Genomic DNA, 17,681 nt, shown 5'->3' on the forward strand with positions numbered 1-17,681 from the left:
TTACAAATTAATCACTATTATTCATCATCATGAGGAAAACCAAACACCACAAGCTTCAGTCCAGATATAACTTGCGCTGCAGTTTCAAAAACTATAGAATCAACGAGATATACAATCAATGATATCCAGGTTCTGCTCCAATCTTACAGTGTTACCTTCAAGCAGATATTGTTAATGTAATAATGTCAGACTCAAACTATTGGTCAGCAAGGCAGTCCAGGTTGGGTTTTCTAAGAACGTAATTTCTGTATTAAGGTTGTCCAAATAGAGTGCATCACTTTTCACCACAGGTGTATAAAGTATACAGAGATGTTTCAGTTGGGCCTCCAAAACATGATTTTTCCTATTTAAATTCTACACTCTTGAAGGATATTCCTGTCTGGTGAATCATAACTTAAATATAAAGAAAGTTAACAAGGCAGATTTTGATGACTAAATACTTAACAGGACAAGATCATCCAGAAATAGCGACTAGAAAAAAAGAAGTAACTTAAGGATATCAGTGCTGAGTGAATTAAAACCTGACAATAAGCTTGAAGAAATTACATACTGAATTCTTTCCTCTCTTTTTTTTCGTGTGTGTGTGGGGTGGGGTGGGGTGGGGGATACGATTACATACCTGAATTCTATCTGGAAGAATAACCCAGGACAATCACGAAGGTTCTTCAGGAGAGTATTTGCAGAATCCATGCTGCTGCATTCAACTAGCCAACAAGAACCCATAGGCATATTTTCTCTCATTAACCTGATGATAGAACCTTTGTTGTCAATGGCAAGATTACAAATAGCCAAAAGCTCATCGTCTGTGATAAACAAGGAGCTACCATTCGGAATGCTAATCCTTAGTGTATTTGTCAGCTTTGTATCTCCTCCGAAGAATCCAGTTTCACAACTCCCCGGCAGATGATGACTATTATAGCCAGGATCATATTTGACATTATATTTGGCACTCAACTGTGAAAGCAATGAAGATAGACGTGATATTCTTGGAACGTGACTGTCAGAATGGTTCTCAAGCATGTTCTTGAAGTGAGATGGCCCAACAGTACTATTCGCACAAAAATTGCTTCCCGTACCAACATAAACAGACGTAGAGCTAGGTCTTATACCTTCAGTATGCATGGAAGCATTAGTCGGACCAAAGTATGGGGGCTGAATGCAGTCACTCCTTACCTTACGCCAGTGCCTTAGATGATTCATGGCAATTGTGGCCTCCTCAGGTGTGTTGAACTCCATCAGCAATGCTCCTTCACTGCCTAGATCAGTTACCATCCGAGGACCTTTTTGAAGAGCTTTTCTCAGCTCATGCACGACATCATCCTTCATCCAGCGGCTCTGAACACTTCCAACATAAATATAGCAACTAGAACCAACACTGGCACTATTTATAGTCCCCTTAGTACCCAATCCCTTATCCATGAATTTTATTCGAAGACCAGCACCCCAAAGAGAATTTCCCTGCATGATTTCCCTGGCCCTCACCGCATCCATAATGTTTTGGTATTCAACCAAAGCAAAACCTTTGAATGCAAAGAATATAAATTGATTTACTGGACCAAACATTTCAAACTTATGTTTGACAAGAACTTCAGATGCATCAGGGCCTAAAGACCCCAACCATAGCTGTTTTGAAGCGAAAAAGATGTCTGCTGCAGCTGAGTCTCCATCAGAATACCAAATCCCTTGATTTGTGGAAGAATGAGACAGTGGTAACCGCTGCATAGGTGACTCCATGGAACAGCTATTACCTCCTGCTGATCTTGAGGCTGGTAGAGAACGGTCCACATTAATAATTCGGTGGTTCTCCATCATGACATGGTGTCCTCCATCAGATGAACTGTTTCTCAAATTCGATGGTGTTCTAGAAATAGGTGAAAGAATCTGCTGGTTATAGACCTCCATGTGCACAGAAGGCCTAGTATTCGTAAAATCTCCGGACTCTTTAGAGTCAAAAACTACAGACCTACGCTCACCACTATTAGTATTTGAACTCATACTGGAGCGGTGAGTTGATCCCAGAGGAACTGCTGGGCTTCTAGAAACTTCATGAGTTACTTTTTGAGCAGATAGCTCATGACACAAGTACTCACTAACATACTTTGCAGTATCAAAACCATCCTCATCACCAGCATCATGAGGTTTTTCTGCCTTCACTTCATTCAAGAAAGACTGCAATACTCCTTCAAGAACTGCGGAAATATCTGAAACGACTTGAGAGGAAGCTGATTCACTTAATTTCTTAAACCTCGAGTAAATCCAACTCTTCAGAGAATGATCTTTCTCTATAACCTGCATAAAGAGATCCAAAGATGTGCATCTTGAGCAGAAGCTTTAGAGACCAAAGATATGAATCATAATAGATGACGGTGCATCTTGATCAAAGCCCTTGAAAACCAAATAATCTATTATACTGAGTATCACTTTCCCCACGGGAGGAGGAAAATACTTTATTGAAACTAATAAACTCGCTGGAAAATTCCAGAGTGATCTCCAAACAAAATTGATTTTCTAGGGACAGTTCAAACATAAAAGAAACATTTTCCCTTCTCAAAAAAAAAAGAATTGTTTTCCTCAAGATGACATCAAAAGTGAAGGATCGAATATCTAATACGATCATCATACATTATTTTTTACTTGTGGGTAGCAATCAAGGATCTAAATATGGGATACATAACTTAAAACAAGAAAGCTACACTACTAGTTAAACAATTAAATTACAAAAAACTCCCCTCGAGGTTTATGTCTGTACCCTCCTCCTCCATTTCTGTTGAACTATTAACAAAATTTTCAACAATTCAAGAGAAACATTGGATGTAGAGCTCACCTTAAAACAATTCTCCGAAGTTATTGTATGATTTATGCAACAATTAACAAAGAAAAAATTGTACGAACTAACGTTGAGACTCTACAAATTGTGGTTTACTCAGCCGAGGGTCTACCGAAACAACCTCTACATTCACAAGGTAAGGTTGCGTAGACAACACCCTCCCTAGACACCACTTGTGGGATTACACAGCTATGTTTTTTTTAGGATAGTAACACTAATCTATATATTCACAGGTAGACTACATCTAAAATATGTTGATGATCTCTAAGTTGAGGTTGTAGTGTATTTAGGTAAAGACTAAAAAAATTTTAGAGAACAGGAAAACCAATATTCAGATTATATGTTTGAAATGTATGATTAAACCAAATTTCTGATGGACTTAAGCAAAGAAAGAAGGAGCTTATAATGAATTCAAATTGAACAACCTGACGAGGAACACAAATTACTTAAGAGGTAACCATGATCTACAAAACCATATGGAAAGTCTCAGACCTAAGCCATGAGTTCAAGTTTCTATCACCAGCTCTGCCATACTAGCAAACAAGGTAATTGCAACAAGGGAATACACACAATATACTGAATCAGTGAATCTACAATATTTCTGATTGTATGATTTTCCACAAGTAAAAACCACTTGCTAACAACCAGATAACATGAAACAAAAACACTTCTAAAAGGAAAAAGAAAAGAAAATAACATAAAACAGACAAGTAAGATGCACTGAAATAATATCAGAAACAAATAACAGCTTAATTGTACAAGGAACTGAAAACAGCTCTAGCTGTTTTCTTGTTTCACCGATCAACTCATACAGCATCATAGTGGACTTTTCTGTGATGCTGCAAGTGATGGAAATAGAAACAATAATATTAAGCCCAGATGGTAAACATAAAACATTGTGTCACTGTCTTGATCAAGAAACAATAAGTCACAGTTGTTCTATAAAGCTGCCGCACTCAGAAGCTCAGAAAATTGCTTTTAGATAAAGGGAAAAGGAACAACAATTGACTAGTTAATCCATCCAAAGAAATTGTAAATAGAGAAGTATACCAGTCGTAATAAGCAGTTCATCGAAACAAGGGAGCGATTGTCTGAGCCTTGTTTGCCACATGTTGCAACGCCATCATCCACTTCCTTACTTTTGCTACTTGTTTCTGTGGCCTTCGGTGATGATATCACAGGACTATTTCCTCCATTCCTAGGATGACCAACAGCATCATCAAGCCTGTTAGTTAACTGACGAAGTAAGTAATATCCTTCCCTCTTAGATTCCTCTGATCCAGTAGAACCGATGAGCTCAAAACAAGTTGCAATTGAATTTTTGGGGCAGGTAAAGAAAATTCTGAGGAAACAAAGTACTCGGAACTCAGATAGCTTGAGCAGTACCGGTTGTTCCTTGTTTAAAATCTTTTGTTGGTACTCAGAGAACAAATGAGCATCCTGAATACCAAAATATTCCTTGTCAGCAATCTCGAGAACATCCTTCCCTTCAAAACATGATATAAAGAAGGTGAGTCCATCACGAAAAACTGTGGTGCAAATTCCTCGAATAACTGACGATGTTGGTGCCTCAGCAGCAGCACTTCGACAAATATCAGCTAGACCAAAAATGCACACCTTAGCAGTGTCAAATGCAACACCGTCTGTATCTTCTCCTTTACCAATCAAAGCTAACTTCCAATTATGCATATTGATAACAACTTTCACTGCAGCTTCAAGAGCAGTGGGACAATACGAAGCAAAACGAGGAATAAAATCAGCCACTAGACGTTGTACACTTGTGCAACCTGCAAATCCAGAGTCACAGATGAAAAATGAATTTCAAAATTACATAAAACACTCAAAACTTTTCAGCACCACACAAGTATACATTCAACAACAAATCAACTCTTTTGGGAGTTCAGTGCTACGTCAGTGCAATGATGTTCTACCAGGAATATTGATGACAATTCATTATAATGCAATTATTAAAGAAGATCATGAAAAAAAAATTATAGATAACTGAATAAAAGTTAACGCGGAGTGGCAAAAATCATATCATCATACTATATATTATAAGTGGGAAGCCCTAAATTGAAAAGTTCAAAGACTAAAATGCCTTTTAAATGATGATTGCTTTTCTGCCCATAAACATCATATATCCCTTCAACTTCAATATCCAAATATCTAAAAATATTTTATTATGATTAACAGTTACTTTAATGATGCCTTGAGTCCTTTGTATTTTTTGCCATTGTTATACTACTAGTTCCTGTACACGAGTCCATGTTTATGGAATTCCTCCTCCCTGAGAAAACTAATTAATTAATGGCAGACCCCAGCCAGCTTGTTTACGATTTCTGGAACCAGTCCTCTAATTCCTCCACCGCCTCCCCCACAGATATGGTGGATCATCCAGGTCTTGTGGATCAATGAAGAATTGGGGATCCTCCCGACCATAATAAATTAGTTGATAGAGAGAGGAAATCTGGTCACGAGTTGAAAAACAAAACTCTGTTTCCAGGAAATTGCGCACCATGACCTCGTACTCCCTGGGTGAAAGTCCCTGGGTTTGTAGGCCTTGTCATACATAAAATTAGAATGTGTGCCATGAGTTGCACGAAACTATAGAGTAAAAAATTAAAGAAAAGAGTGCTTAGAGATATACTAATTCAACAATAAAATAAAATACAAAGACATTTGGATAGTTTGGTACAATTGAAACATCAATGTGATGCTAATCTCCTCAAATGTATAAAATAAAAAATGCAAAGACGTGAAAACTGAGAAGGAAGAGAATATTTTACTTCCAACGTTCATAGAAGAAAAAAAAGGAATGAAAATCAAGCGATTATACCAAATGTTCACCATGAGTGGCTGATAAGAATTTACAAACAAAAATACAGGAAACAACTTGTGAAAAGCCATATAACTCACACTCACAGACAAAAACTTGTCCTAGAGAGAAAAAGAATCTGACGGACTAAAAACAGATCAACGAAGACGTAATTACAAACTATAGTAATTGATAACGTGAAATGATACAAGAAACTTGCGCAAATCTGAGAGACAATAGGCGAGATGCAATGGAAACTAATGCAGTCACCATCTCGACTTCTCTTCCCAAGGAAATCACCAAAATATCTATTTTGTAACCGAAGATATAATGGCATATATCAATTTTTGTAATGATCGGTCTTAAATAGGAAAAAAAAAGTTACTTAAACCAGAGAATTGTATCTTGAACATTATGTAAGAATTTAAGGGGCATTGAATGGATTCTTCACCGGAAAAGAAAGAATAGGAACTGAAGCGGCAAGAAACCAAGGGACCAGATGAAACCCACCGAAGGGAATCAGGATGGAGATTTTGGGCAAAATAAAAAGATACATTTATAAAATTAAGCGGCTCCAGTACATACTATATTCTTTACCCTCCACCGATATTACAACTCTTCCTTATCGAAGTTTACAACTCTTCACCTAATTTTCATGTACAAAGCAATGAATAGACATTAAATGTTCATGTCCAAAAAAGGGTATTCCCTTTGTCCAATTTTATGTGACACCTCTTTCTTTTTTAGTCCATCCCAAAATAAATGTCTCCTTCCTATAATCAGAAAATTTTTACTTTTTGAACTTCTCTTTTACCCACACGAATATTTAAGGATTGTTTTAGACCACAAGTTTCGGAAGCCTTCATTTTTTTCTTAAATGTTGTGTCAAGTCTAACAATGTCACATAAAATGGGACAGAGGGAGTAATAAATTACACTAATTGCTTGGCAGAACATGGAATTCACGGCAACTATAGTGAATCTCACTTTAATTTGATTTATATATATATATAACATGATATCATTACTAGTAATATTTTGACTTAGTATAGGATTAAAATGGTAATCCAACTTTGCACTTTGCAGCTTCCTATTTTTAATAATATGATGATGATAATGATTTAATCCAATATTAAATTCTATAAGAACATCCAAAAGACACTATGAATATTTACACAAAAAATTCAAATTGCAAGGGATTTTATTAAAAAAGAGAATCAAATTCTAAGGGTTAGACCATAGTTATGAGTCATGATAGTGTGTGGGGCAATTTATATCATGTATGTTGATTGAGTGGAGGAACTGCTGATTGCCCAAAATATAGCAATATCAATTACCAATATGGACATTCAGGACCGCATCCCCCTCTTGATATATACATAATCAAATTTTATTTGCTTCATTTGTTGGTGGGATTCCTTCGCTCTTTTTTTTTCTGGTTAAATTTTCATTTTTGCCGTGCAAACCGTTTTTGCAAGTATAAGGGTATTTCTTTGTAGGAGAGTTGCTCTTTTTTCTTTTAAGTTCAATTTTGATGAAGAAATTAGATAACAATATCTCGCATTCGCAACTACTAGGCCATTATGTGGCAATTGGCAAGCAATTGGACGAAACTATGTTTGAGAAATTTTTTATTATTCTAGAAGTTAGTGTAGATTCTCTTTTATCAAGTAAAATATTTCATTAATACTAACAAGGCCAATTGGGTCGTATACAAGAGATATAGCAAAAGAGGAGAAACCTACAAAATATAATTCTCTCCACAAAATACTCGATCCTCTATACAAATAGGAATTGGATGGATGCACCAAAAAAATTAAGGGATCAAAGACTACTCCTCAATTAATCAAAGCTCAACCCTACAAAAGCTGTCTTGTTTCTCTCCGTCCAAATGGCCCACATTAAAGCACGATGAGTGATATTCCAAGCCTGGTGTCTTTTGCTAGCTTCACTCTTCCAACTAAACATAAACTCCATCACTGAATTTGGCATTGCCCAAGAAATGCCAAAGCATTTCACAATATCCCACGATAACCTCGTGGTTGTCTTGCAATGTAATAAAATATGATCCACAACCGCACATACCTCCTAACATGGTAAACACAAACTTATGCAACCAACCATTCGTTTCATAAAAAGATTCTCTATCAACGAAATCACTCCTCATGTAACCACGAGAAAACCACACCTTCCTTGGGACCTTAAGTATTCATACTGAATCATACGAAAAACTATCCTTTGTCCTAGCCAGAAGATTCTTACATGACTTGAGGAAGAACAATTGGTATTGCCCAACTCCCAACTTAAAGCATGAGGTCTTTCGATTGGCTCGTGTTGGTTGTGAAGTAAAGAGTCTTGGAGATTTCTCCTTAACCTCAAATCCCAAAAGGGTGGCCCCCTTGCCCCCTAACTTGCTGAAAAAATATTTCCCTTAGGCAAGAGACCCTATACAAAATAAAAAAAACACCCTTTCGCACTAAAACTCCACACACTCTCATCCTTAACCTTAAAAGTAGTATTTTTTTTAAAGGATCCCCACCCTTCTATGTTCCTCCAGAACTCCATATTTATTCTATTATCACTCTCTCCATAAAGCTTCTCCCCCCACCCCAAATCTCCACAACTATCTACCAAAAAATACTTTGTCATAGACCTTCAAGTTTTAATCCCAAGTTCTCCCAACCATTTAGAAGATGTCACAGTCTCCACCAAACTAAATGAAAGTTCTTTTCACCATTTGTTATATCCCAAAGAAAATCTTTTCATAGCCTCTCCATCTTTCCCAAAACAAGCGTAGGTGCACTAAACAAAGACATGAAGTATGAAGGGATACTTAATAAATAGCTTTTAGTAAGCACTTCTTTTCCTCCTTTGGACAAGTATCTTCACCGCCAACCTGCTAACCTCTTCTCTGTCCTATAAATGAGCGGATTCCAAATGATGAGATGTTCGTTCGACACGCCAAGAGGTAATCCAAGGTATGTAGTAAAGGAGCCCCTACCCTGCCATGCAAAACTTAAGCAAGAATTGCCAATGTTATCTAGTACATCAACGGGTAAGATCTTGCATTTTCTTACATTGATTTTAAAGTCATAACACCACCTAGAACCAAATTAACACTTGTCCAAGGTAGTCTAATTGCACTTTTTGAGATTGATTTTAAGTCATGACACCACCTAGAACTATGTTAACACTTGTCCAAGGTAGTCCAAATCCATTACAGAACACTAAAGTATCAACTGCAATATAAGATAGGCAATCAACACAGCGCCAACACCACCAACCGCACCATTCAACCCCTTGATATGTCTGGCTAATACAACATTGTGCATTATTTTACTCTAAGCTTCAATCACCAAAATAGAAGACATAGGTGATAAAGGATCTACCTACCTTGAACCCCTCAAACTACCAAAGAACCCATACAGATTATCCTACATCAAAATCAAATACCTCACAAAAGACATGCAAACTAACCCACATCCTTCATTTCTCCCCAAAGCCCATCATTAACATAATGAACTTCAGAAACTACCAATTCACATAATCATAAGCTTTCTCAGGATCTAACTTGCACAAAACACCCAACTCACCTTAATTCTCCCTCAAATTTACTACTTCATTAGTCACCAAAAAAGCAACCGAACTTTTTTACCTTTGACAAGCATTTTGCAAAGCTAAAACAATCTTGCTCAAAACACTACAAGTTTATTCCACAACACCTTAGAAATGATCATGTAGATGCTTCCCACCAGACTAATAGGTTTGTAATCCCTAATACTAGAAGTGTTTTCTTTACATAAGAATAATGACAATGATTAAAACATTCAAGCTCTTTTAATAATTACCACTCTCTTGGCTCATCAATAGTATTCAATACATCATGTTTGACTTTATCCAACAATAAACCAAAGTGAAACCATCTAAACCTAGAGCCTTGTCCCCCACACAACACTTAATCATCTCATGCACTTTCTCCTTGTTAGTCGCCCTATTTAACCATTCACTAATATCCTTTCAGAAAGTGCTTTTTCTATGACATAACATGTATGTCCATTGTAAGATAAGTAATGTAATTACAAATAGTATCTAACAACCTTAATTTAATTGTTCAACTATGTTGAAATCCGATATTCTGGAACTAAAATTTTCACTAAGAAATAGTATCAATGAACTTGAAGTATTTGTATACTTAAATTTCCATTTTATATATATGATCCAACATACTCTTAGAATATGTATAAAAAATTTGTGTTGATTAGTATAGAACGTATGTGCGACATACATATCCAAAAACTATTAGAAATAGAAGCATAAGCGCAACAACTGTCATACAGAACAATTGGTGGCACTTCAGATAAAATGAATCTGCAATTGCTTTCACTGAACAATTGGCACACTCACATCATTTGAGCAAGAATAGCATGAGGAGTAAATCTCGTAGAACAATTGGCACAGTTATATGATATTAAGAATAAGCGATAGCAAACACAAATACACGTCACTGGGCTAACTGTCATAGTTTCTTATGTCTAATAGAGGAATGAACCATGTTACTCTAAGTAGAGGAATTCAAAATCCTGCAATTTTCCTCCTCATTCTCTATTTGTCATTTTGCTTTCTGGGGCAAGAGAGGATTTTCATAAGCAAAAGCAATTAGTGCTGCTCTCTAAAGGGTAATCCAAAGCCCATTGCATAAACTTTTTGGCACAACCAATTTGAGAATCTTTGTGCTTAGTAAAAATTTACCATTCTCAAAGGGGGTGGAGGAGGAGATTCTTGCGGGATAAAGAACCAAAAGATGACGGCAAAGAGGAGTATAGCCACTCAAAAGAGTAATAGGCATCCATCTTTCAAATTCATGGCTGAAGAAGCAACCCTTCTCGCTTGAGTAACACTTGAGTCATTCCTCCAAATAAATTGCATTTTTCGTGGGGCTGAACGACATAGCTTAGCATCGCTTCAACCATGAGACGCAGTAAATTAAAACACGCAACCATGAGACACAGTAACTTAAAACACACAACTATGAGAAGCAGTAACTTAAAACACACTCTTCTATGCATCACTTCAACCATGAGATGTAACCTTTGCTTGCATCACTCTGGTCGGTTTGTTTATAATTTAACTTAGTTCTTTTTTCTTCCTTATTTCAAAAAAAATGATAACAAGGTAGTTTACTGTTGAATAGGAAGTAAATGAGATGTAGTTCTTCCTTTCAGTCTGACATGGAAAAGAAACAAACTCTCCACATTTACTTTCACTCCTTCAACTTCTTCTCTTTTCACTCCATCCAAACGAAGTTTCAATTTCTAAAACCTAGGGTTCATGAAGCATACAAGGGGGAAATCCCAGAAATGCCTAAAAACACTTAAATTCTATAATTAATCAATCTCTCAAAATCACTAGTTCTTATCCTTCGAATAACAACAAAGAGAAAAAGAAGCTGTAGAAACCTCATTCCTATTCTGACTCTTTAGCAAGCAACTGAACAAAAATAGCATTCAAAATCCACTCTTTCAAATTTCTCGATGAAAACACCCAACTTCACAATCTAAATTAAAAAGAACCACATGATATCTTATCGAAAAAACGTGTTTTATACAGACCTCTCGAGGCAGTAAGGAGAGAAAGATATGCTTGTTCGAGTTCTGCCATAAGACGATCGTCGGTCTGTGAGATGCAGAATTTAATGCGTTTGTAGCACTCATAAGCATTTCGAATCTCTTCTTGGTTTCTTCTCCGTCGGTGAATTTCATCCTGAGATAGCGGCGGAGCAGCGTTGCTCTGCTGGAAAGTTAGCGCCGAATGCTGTTGAGGCAGCGGTGGCGGTGGTTGCGGTGGAGGAGGAGGAGGCGGTGACTGAGGCAGCGGTGGAGGTGGTTCGTAAAGCTTCCGTTTCTTCAGTGGTTGCTCCGTCGTCGCCATGGCGGTGGGACGGAAAGAGGAAGAGGAGGAGGAAACTGAGTGGGGACACGCTCAGTCACGGCTTTCGGCAGTATTTTACTCTGTGATTAACATTTAACAGGTAGGATATTTATATTCCCAAGTGTAATTAAAATGTGTAATTAGTAATTACCGTCTAATACCAGCAAATTTCATTCCATATTCATGTATATATAATAATATAATATATGGTTGAAAATTAAAATTTGAGGAGATTTAACTTGGGTCCTTTGGTTTGGGTTTTGGGCCGGCCTTTTAATTTGGTCTCAAATTTTATTTTGACGCTTTAATTTAATATAATTTTTTAATTTCATTTTTTATATATCATTTAATTAAAAAAATTATAAATAAATTAATATCTAAATTTTTATTTCTTTGAGACATTGTTTTATTTCGAAGATATATATATATATATTACAAAAGAGCTAAATAAGAAAGAAGGATAGATTAAGAAAATAAATGAATAAGTAGGTAAATCGATGACAAAATAAATGAGGAAGAAGAGGAAATAAAGGAAATAAATAGGGAAGAAGGTTGTTAACCGTAAAAGGGTCAAATATTATTATTAAATTTTTTCTCACTTACGTTAAAGGTAAACAATTTCATGAATCTTTAATCTAACATTTTATGTTTAAATGACGCATGAGAAATGAGGTTGAAGAATTAAAATAGAACAAGATTAAATCGGAGCATCAAGACAAAATGTATGAGCAAATTAGAGAGGTGATGTATGTATTGGGCCTTTTAGAAAATTTATTTCACATATTAAAAATATAGGGAAAACTGTATTAATTGCTATAATCATCCTTTGATTTAATTGTGTTTCGTAGCAAACTGTTTGTCAGTCACCTCTCTCCTTCAAACTCTCGCTCCATCTCTGGCTCGCTTCCTCTCACTTTTATACAAACACAAGTGTATAAAATTTGTTTCTATTTGTGTAAAGCGAGAGGAAATTGTATAAATACATATATTTTTGTTTCCCTCTCTCCCCTCTCCCAGATATCGCTCGCCACTCTCCCTAATCTCACTCGCCACCCTCGCTTCTCTCGCTTATACAAACATAAATGAAATGTATAAATTGTGTTTCTGTTTGTATAAAGTAAGAGAAAATTGTATATACACATGCAAATACATATATTTTCGTCCTATACACTTATAATTATACAATAAAAATACTCCCCTTCTCAGTTTCTTTTGCCTTTCTCTCTTTCTCGTTTTATACAAATTCAAATTGTATATAATTTCTCTCTTTCTCGTTTTATACAATTTAATTCACATGTATATTCCCTGCCCAAGTCTCTTTTGCCTTTCTCTCTTTTTCATTTTATACAAATTCAAATTGTATATAATCGTTCTATACACTTATAATTATATACTTCGTTTTATTCAATTCTCTACCTAAGCCTCTTTCTCTTTTTCGTTTTATACACTTTGTTTTATACAACTCACTTCAATTGTATATGTATAGCGAATTATACATATATATGTTTGTTATGAAGTGCAATTATGCAAACTCTGTTATAGCATACAAGTATGAATTTTATCTCTGCTATATGTGAAAGTTGCCCTAAAATATAAGTTTGTGATCAACATGAGTTGTGTGTAGTGGTGATATTGTTCCACCCTTAACTAGAGGTCTTCTGTTTTTCACTTTCGAATGGCCTTGCAGTGTGCAGAGTTCGAGTATCACCACTGAATTAACCTACAATGTGCGATTCAAATTTAATCGAGATTCTAATTTTAACACGGGAAGGGGGGGAAATTAAGATTGTGAAGTATTTGGTTAATATTTGAGAAAATTTAATATACGTTGGTATTAGTTAGTATTTCTTTAAATTATTCTTTTACAAATAATATTTGTATAAATCATGCGAGAATTTTTGTATTGTTTTACGAAGGATATAGTATATATGGAAAGATAAATATTGTATTAGTAATAAATAGAAGTGTTTTTCTTTTTTAAAAAAAAATGCTTTTGTACATTAACAATTTGTATTTAATCAACATTCGTTGTGGTGATACGAGTGTTCAAAGTAACGTGTGTACACCTTAGTTAATTTTGTTCTTGTTGTTCGAGTCAGTTTGTGCACATCTTAGTTTCTATTGTTTGGATCAGCTTACACACACTTTAATTAATTTTGTTCCCGTTATTTGGATCTCCCAACAATACATTTAATGAATCATACTATCCACCAAGGTTGGAATAGATAGAAAGAAAATGACGTTTTGTTTTTGTTTCGGTTGAGAATTGAATAGTTCTGGACCCACTTCAGTTACACCTTAGGTGCAAAAAGTTAACTTTTTCCTGGTCGTATTGTATAGTGTAAACAGAAACAAAAGCTTGGGAAATTGAAAGAAAGAAGAAATTGAAGGCAAAGTCTTTTGTGACTTTGTGAGCATTCACTTGACAACAAGTCCAAGTCCCTAGAGATGATTTTGGATCTAATCGGGATCTACTTAGCTTGAATCTCGTCGTAGAGTTCATATGAAGATACGGTGCATTGTGTATGATAAGATCCCCATAATAAGTGTTGAAAGTCGGATAGTGTACTTAATAATTAAAGGAGTAGATGCTTACGGAACTCTTTTTTTTCTTTTTTGGTTATAAATTGTTGTTTTCCTCTTTATTGGTGTTGGTTTACTCACTATGAGGATACCGATATCATTTTAAATGATTTTTATTTACAAAAAGATTCCTTATATCCATTTATTAACCATCAATAGTTTACTTCTTTCGAATATATAGATATGCTTCAAACAAAAATTTATCTTTTTGGTTAAAAAAGAACTTTCAGTGAGTGAAAAATCTCGAAACAGCCTTGAATTGACTGCTTCTCATAGTTAATCTGATGATGAGTTGACCTTGGTTCTCATCGAAGTTATTAAGACTCTATGTGGTTCTTTGTGTATGATAAGTTGATGAAAAGTCAAATAGTGTACTCAATGATCAAAGAAGCTATTGACTTGCGTTAACTTCAATTATTGAGTACATTATTGATTATTAGGTCACACTGACTGTGATTTGATGTCAATAGCGAGTACGAATAAAATTTTACCCATTCATAATTCTTCCTTGGACAATGTGAGCAAAGAACTTTAAAATATTACTTTATAAAACATGAGAATTATTCCTCATGATCAAGAAGAAATGATAGATGTATTTTTTTTTTGTACATAGTCAGCATATATGGGGGTTTCTGTTGTGATCTGTTATTTATAAGTAAATACTTAATAAAAAAAATTGCAACAATTCATGTTGCTTCTAAAGTCATTGCAGATTTGGTAGCATTTTTTGATAGATGCCAATGTCCATTCCATGATAAGCAAGTGGTGCATACATCCAAAGTTCATCTGAGCTCAGTAACTGCAGAAATCAAATAAATATTTAATTCCTTTCGATGTTCAACCAAACCAAATTAAGAAACGGAAAAAATTGACATGTGAAGGATTCAATATTTAAATACCTTAATTTGAAGCTGCAAAAACTTCACATAAGTAACTGCTTCTTCAAGCATTGTGCTAATGTCAACCTGAAGAGGGGAGAAATCGATTAGAGGATTTATTTTTACCAGTCGTTTAGACGAAGTATTATGATTTTAAAGTACTGTTACCTTTGTGCCATTAGGAACAAGGTTCTGCAAGATTCTCAATCTTTCGTTAATTCTTTCTCTTCTTCTCTGCAATTTTCGGAGATGGAAAATACTAGTTAACATTTTGAATCTATGAACAAGTGTTATTGAACGATAAACGAATGGTGCTTGTGTTAATTATTATTTTTACCCTTGCATAAAGGCTTTGTGGATCTGTTGCAGCTCCTCTGCTAGCTCTTGACTTTCCTTTGGTGTTTGAAGATACCGTGCCTCCATTTAGTTCTTGAGATGCATTAGAATCATCCTCAGAGCTGCAGCAACTCGAGCTTTGTGCAATTTGGTTATCTGCATTGTTGTTAGTCTCTTCTTCTCCTTCTTCATTGTTAATTTGAGTCATTTTCTGATTCTTTTTCCCCTTTTTTGGCTGCGCCTTTTTCTTAGTACTTTTCTGTGCCTGCATTGAGTAAAATTGGTAAATACATGTATTCAAAGAAGATGTTATTCAATCACACTCGTTAAAGTTGTAATTTTAACTCACATCTTGTGAACCCCGCGATTTCTTCTTTGGATTTTCATGCGCTATTTTGTCACATTTCCTTTTCAGTTGCATTTCCTTGGGTGAAACAGGGGAAATTCCAGCATTGTCCAATTGATCGCATACCATTTCAGCTTGAAAATCTTGATTAATACACAAATTTTCAAGATTTTTGCTGTCCATATCGAAGAAATCAATGGACTGATACTCATCAGGAAGGTTGTTGTTGATTGCTACTTGAAGAAGCTGATTGTTAACATCATCAATGTTGTTAGAATGCTGCAGATGGTCGTGGCTCGGGTTAGTAAAAAACATTCCATGATCACTTCCACAGCTAGTAATGCTACTTTCTTGAGATAAATATTGAAAGTTATTGTTAACTTCATCAGACAATTGAGAGAATGCTACTTGTGGATTATCAGTCCTATAGCTCGAGCCAGCATTATCGCTACCATTTATCGAGAACATACTTCCATGATCACCTTGCAATTGCAGCATGAAATCTGCAGTTTCAGTACTAGAGAATAATTTGCTCAATGACTCCCATTCTTCATCAAAAAAAGCTCCAACATGTTCCATTTCTTTTGGTTAAAAATGTAGAAAATATTGTCAACTGATAAGCTTTTTCAGGATGATCTAATTAGCACTTGGGAATTATGAGCTATACGTTTGTAATATTTATACTAGAGAAGATTACAAAAGAATTAAAAGAATGTTTAGTAAAAGATTAACTTGATTTCTTTAATATATTTCCATAATTCCAAATGATTAATTTACAAATTGTGGGACCAACCAACAGGCAAAGTACAACTAAGAAGAGGGACCAAGTTCATGCAATAATGAATTAAAATATACTTATAACCTTTCAATGAGATTAATGCAATCTTGGACTTAGCTTATAATGTCATTTTTTTGGTTTTTGTTTAGTGTCCGAAGCTTATATTAAAACTTCGATTAAATTTAAATCGCGCATTGCAAAACGGGTGGCGTTCTCAACAGAATCTCAGGGCTCAAACCTGAGACTTCTATTTAAGAGTGAAACAGTCTCACTACTGTATCACAACTCATGTTGATAGCTTATAAGGTCATTAATATTAACTGTCTTAATCTAATCATTAAGGTATGACTACTATTCTACTAACCTCACTGATTGATGAAAATTAATCTTAAGAGAAGTGATTAATTAGATTGAAAAAAAAAACAAGTGAGAACGTGTTGAGTTCTTTTTTTTTGAATATTTTAATGAGTTCTGTTGAGAGATTAATTAATTAATTAAAAGGAATGAAGAGGACGTGGGAGATGAGCTTTGAAAATCTTTAAAACTACTAACGAAATCCGACACAGTAACCGCAAAGTTCGTTTATTGTCTTTAATTTTTTGGATTTTTCTTGTTCTTAAACCTAACCATTGTTGCACCTAGTTGTACTTGAAATACAATATCTTCTAATTAAGAATATTAATTAGTGGATTTCCCCCATAATTTTCCCCTTTTCAAAGAGAGAAAAAAGTACTTGATACTTCCATTTATCCCAAAATATGACAAGGTTCCAAATACATAGAATCATAACAAACCTTATTATTAAGTGAAGTGGTAACTGGTAAATACTAATTAATCACAATTTTTATTAAGAAGTTTAAAAACATAAAGAAGTAAATATATGGCATATATATATTGCCGAGTCGCCTCTCTTCGCCATGATTCTGTCTTCTCTTTCTACAACATATTCGAACGCCTTCCTTTTCAATCATTAAGAAAAAAAGATAAATTAAATCGCTATCTAAGTAATGTTTTGTCTGTTTTTTTTTTTCATTTTTTGCCCTAAATAAGTTTATATGATACATTTTAAGTGTGCGACACCGTATGAAAACCTCTTTCTTTTTTGCCTACAAAATAAAAGAGAAAAGATGGGCAATATGTACCACGAGCCTTTTCTCACACATCTATCGAGAAGCAATATATATATATATA

General features: G+C 35.0%; 2 protein-coding genes across 2 annotated transcripts in view; both read right to left on the reverse strand.

Moving 5' to 3' along the window:
- LOC107017686 overlaps positions 1-11,661 on the reverse strand; it is a 32,320-nt gene extending 20,659 nt beyond the window's left edge. Inside the window, exons 1-3 of the mRNA XM_015217907.2 lie at positions 11,251-11,661; positions 3,878-4,614; positions 620-2,289 (exon numbers count right to left, since the gene is read on the reverse strand). Of these exons, the coding sequence (XP_015073393.2) occupies positions 620-2,289; positions 3,878-4,614; positions 11,251-11,569 (2,726 nt within the window). The 5' untranslated portion in view covers positions 11,570-11,661. The remainder of the gene's footprint in view (positions 1-619; positions 2,290-3,877; positions 4,615-11,250) is intronic.
- A 3,021-nt stretch (positions 11,662-14,682) lies between these two features.
- Positions 14,683-16,334, reverse strand: LOC107017379 (transcription factor bHLH84-like). Its single transcript, XM_015217621.2, has 5 exons — positions 15,716-16,334; positions 15,368-15,631; positions 15,199-15,264; positions 15,052-15,117; positions 14,683-14,951 (listed from the first exon to the last, which is right to left on the reverse strand). The coding sequence occupies exons 1-5, from the start codon at positions 16,289-16,291 to the stop codon at positions 14,856-14,858; spliced, it is 1,068 nt and encodes a 355-aa protein (XP_015073107.1). The 5' UTR covers positions 16,292-16,334; the 3' UTR covers positions 14,683-14,855.
- Between the last annotated feature and the right edge of the window lie 1,347 nt (positions 16,335-17,681).

Source organism: Solanum pennellii, chromosome 4, assembly GCF_001406875.1.
Source record: "Solanum pennellii chromosome 4, SPENNV200".
Classification (NCBI taxonomy): domain Eukaryota; kingdom Viridiplantae; phylum Streptophyta; class Magnoliopsida; order Solanales; family Solanaceae; genus Solanum; species Solanum pennellii.

Excerpts from the sequence above, each read along its gene's own strand:
- LOC107017379 (XM_015217621.2), bottom strand. The coding sequence starts at position 16,291 with ATGGAACATGTTGGAGCTTTTTTTGATGAAGAATGGGAGTCATTGAGC. Across the intron at positions 15,118-15,198 it reads TTGTTCCTAATGGCACAAAG|GTTGACATTAGCACAATGCT; the intron begins GTAACAGTACTT and ends TCCCCTCTTCAG. Across the intron at positions 14,952-15,051 it reads TTTTGCAGCTTCAAATTAAG|TTACTGAGCTCAGATGAACT; the intron begins GTATTTAAATAT and ends TGATTTCTGCAG.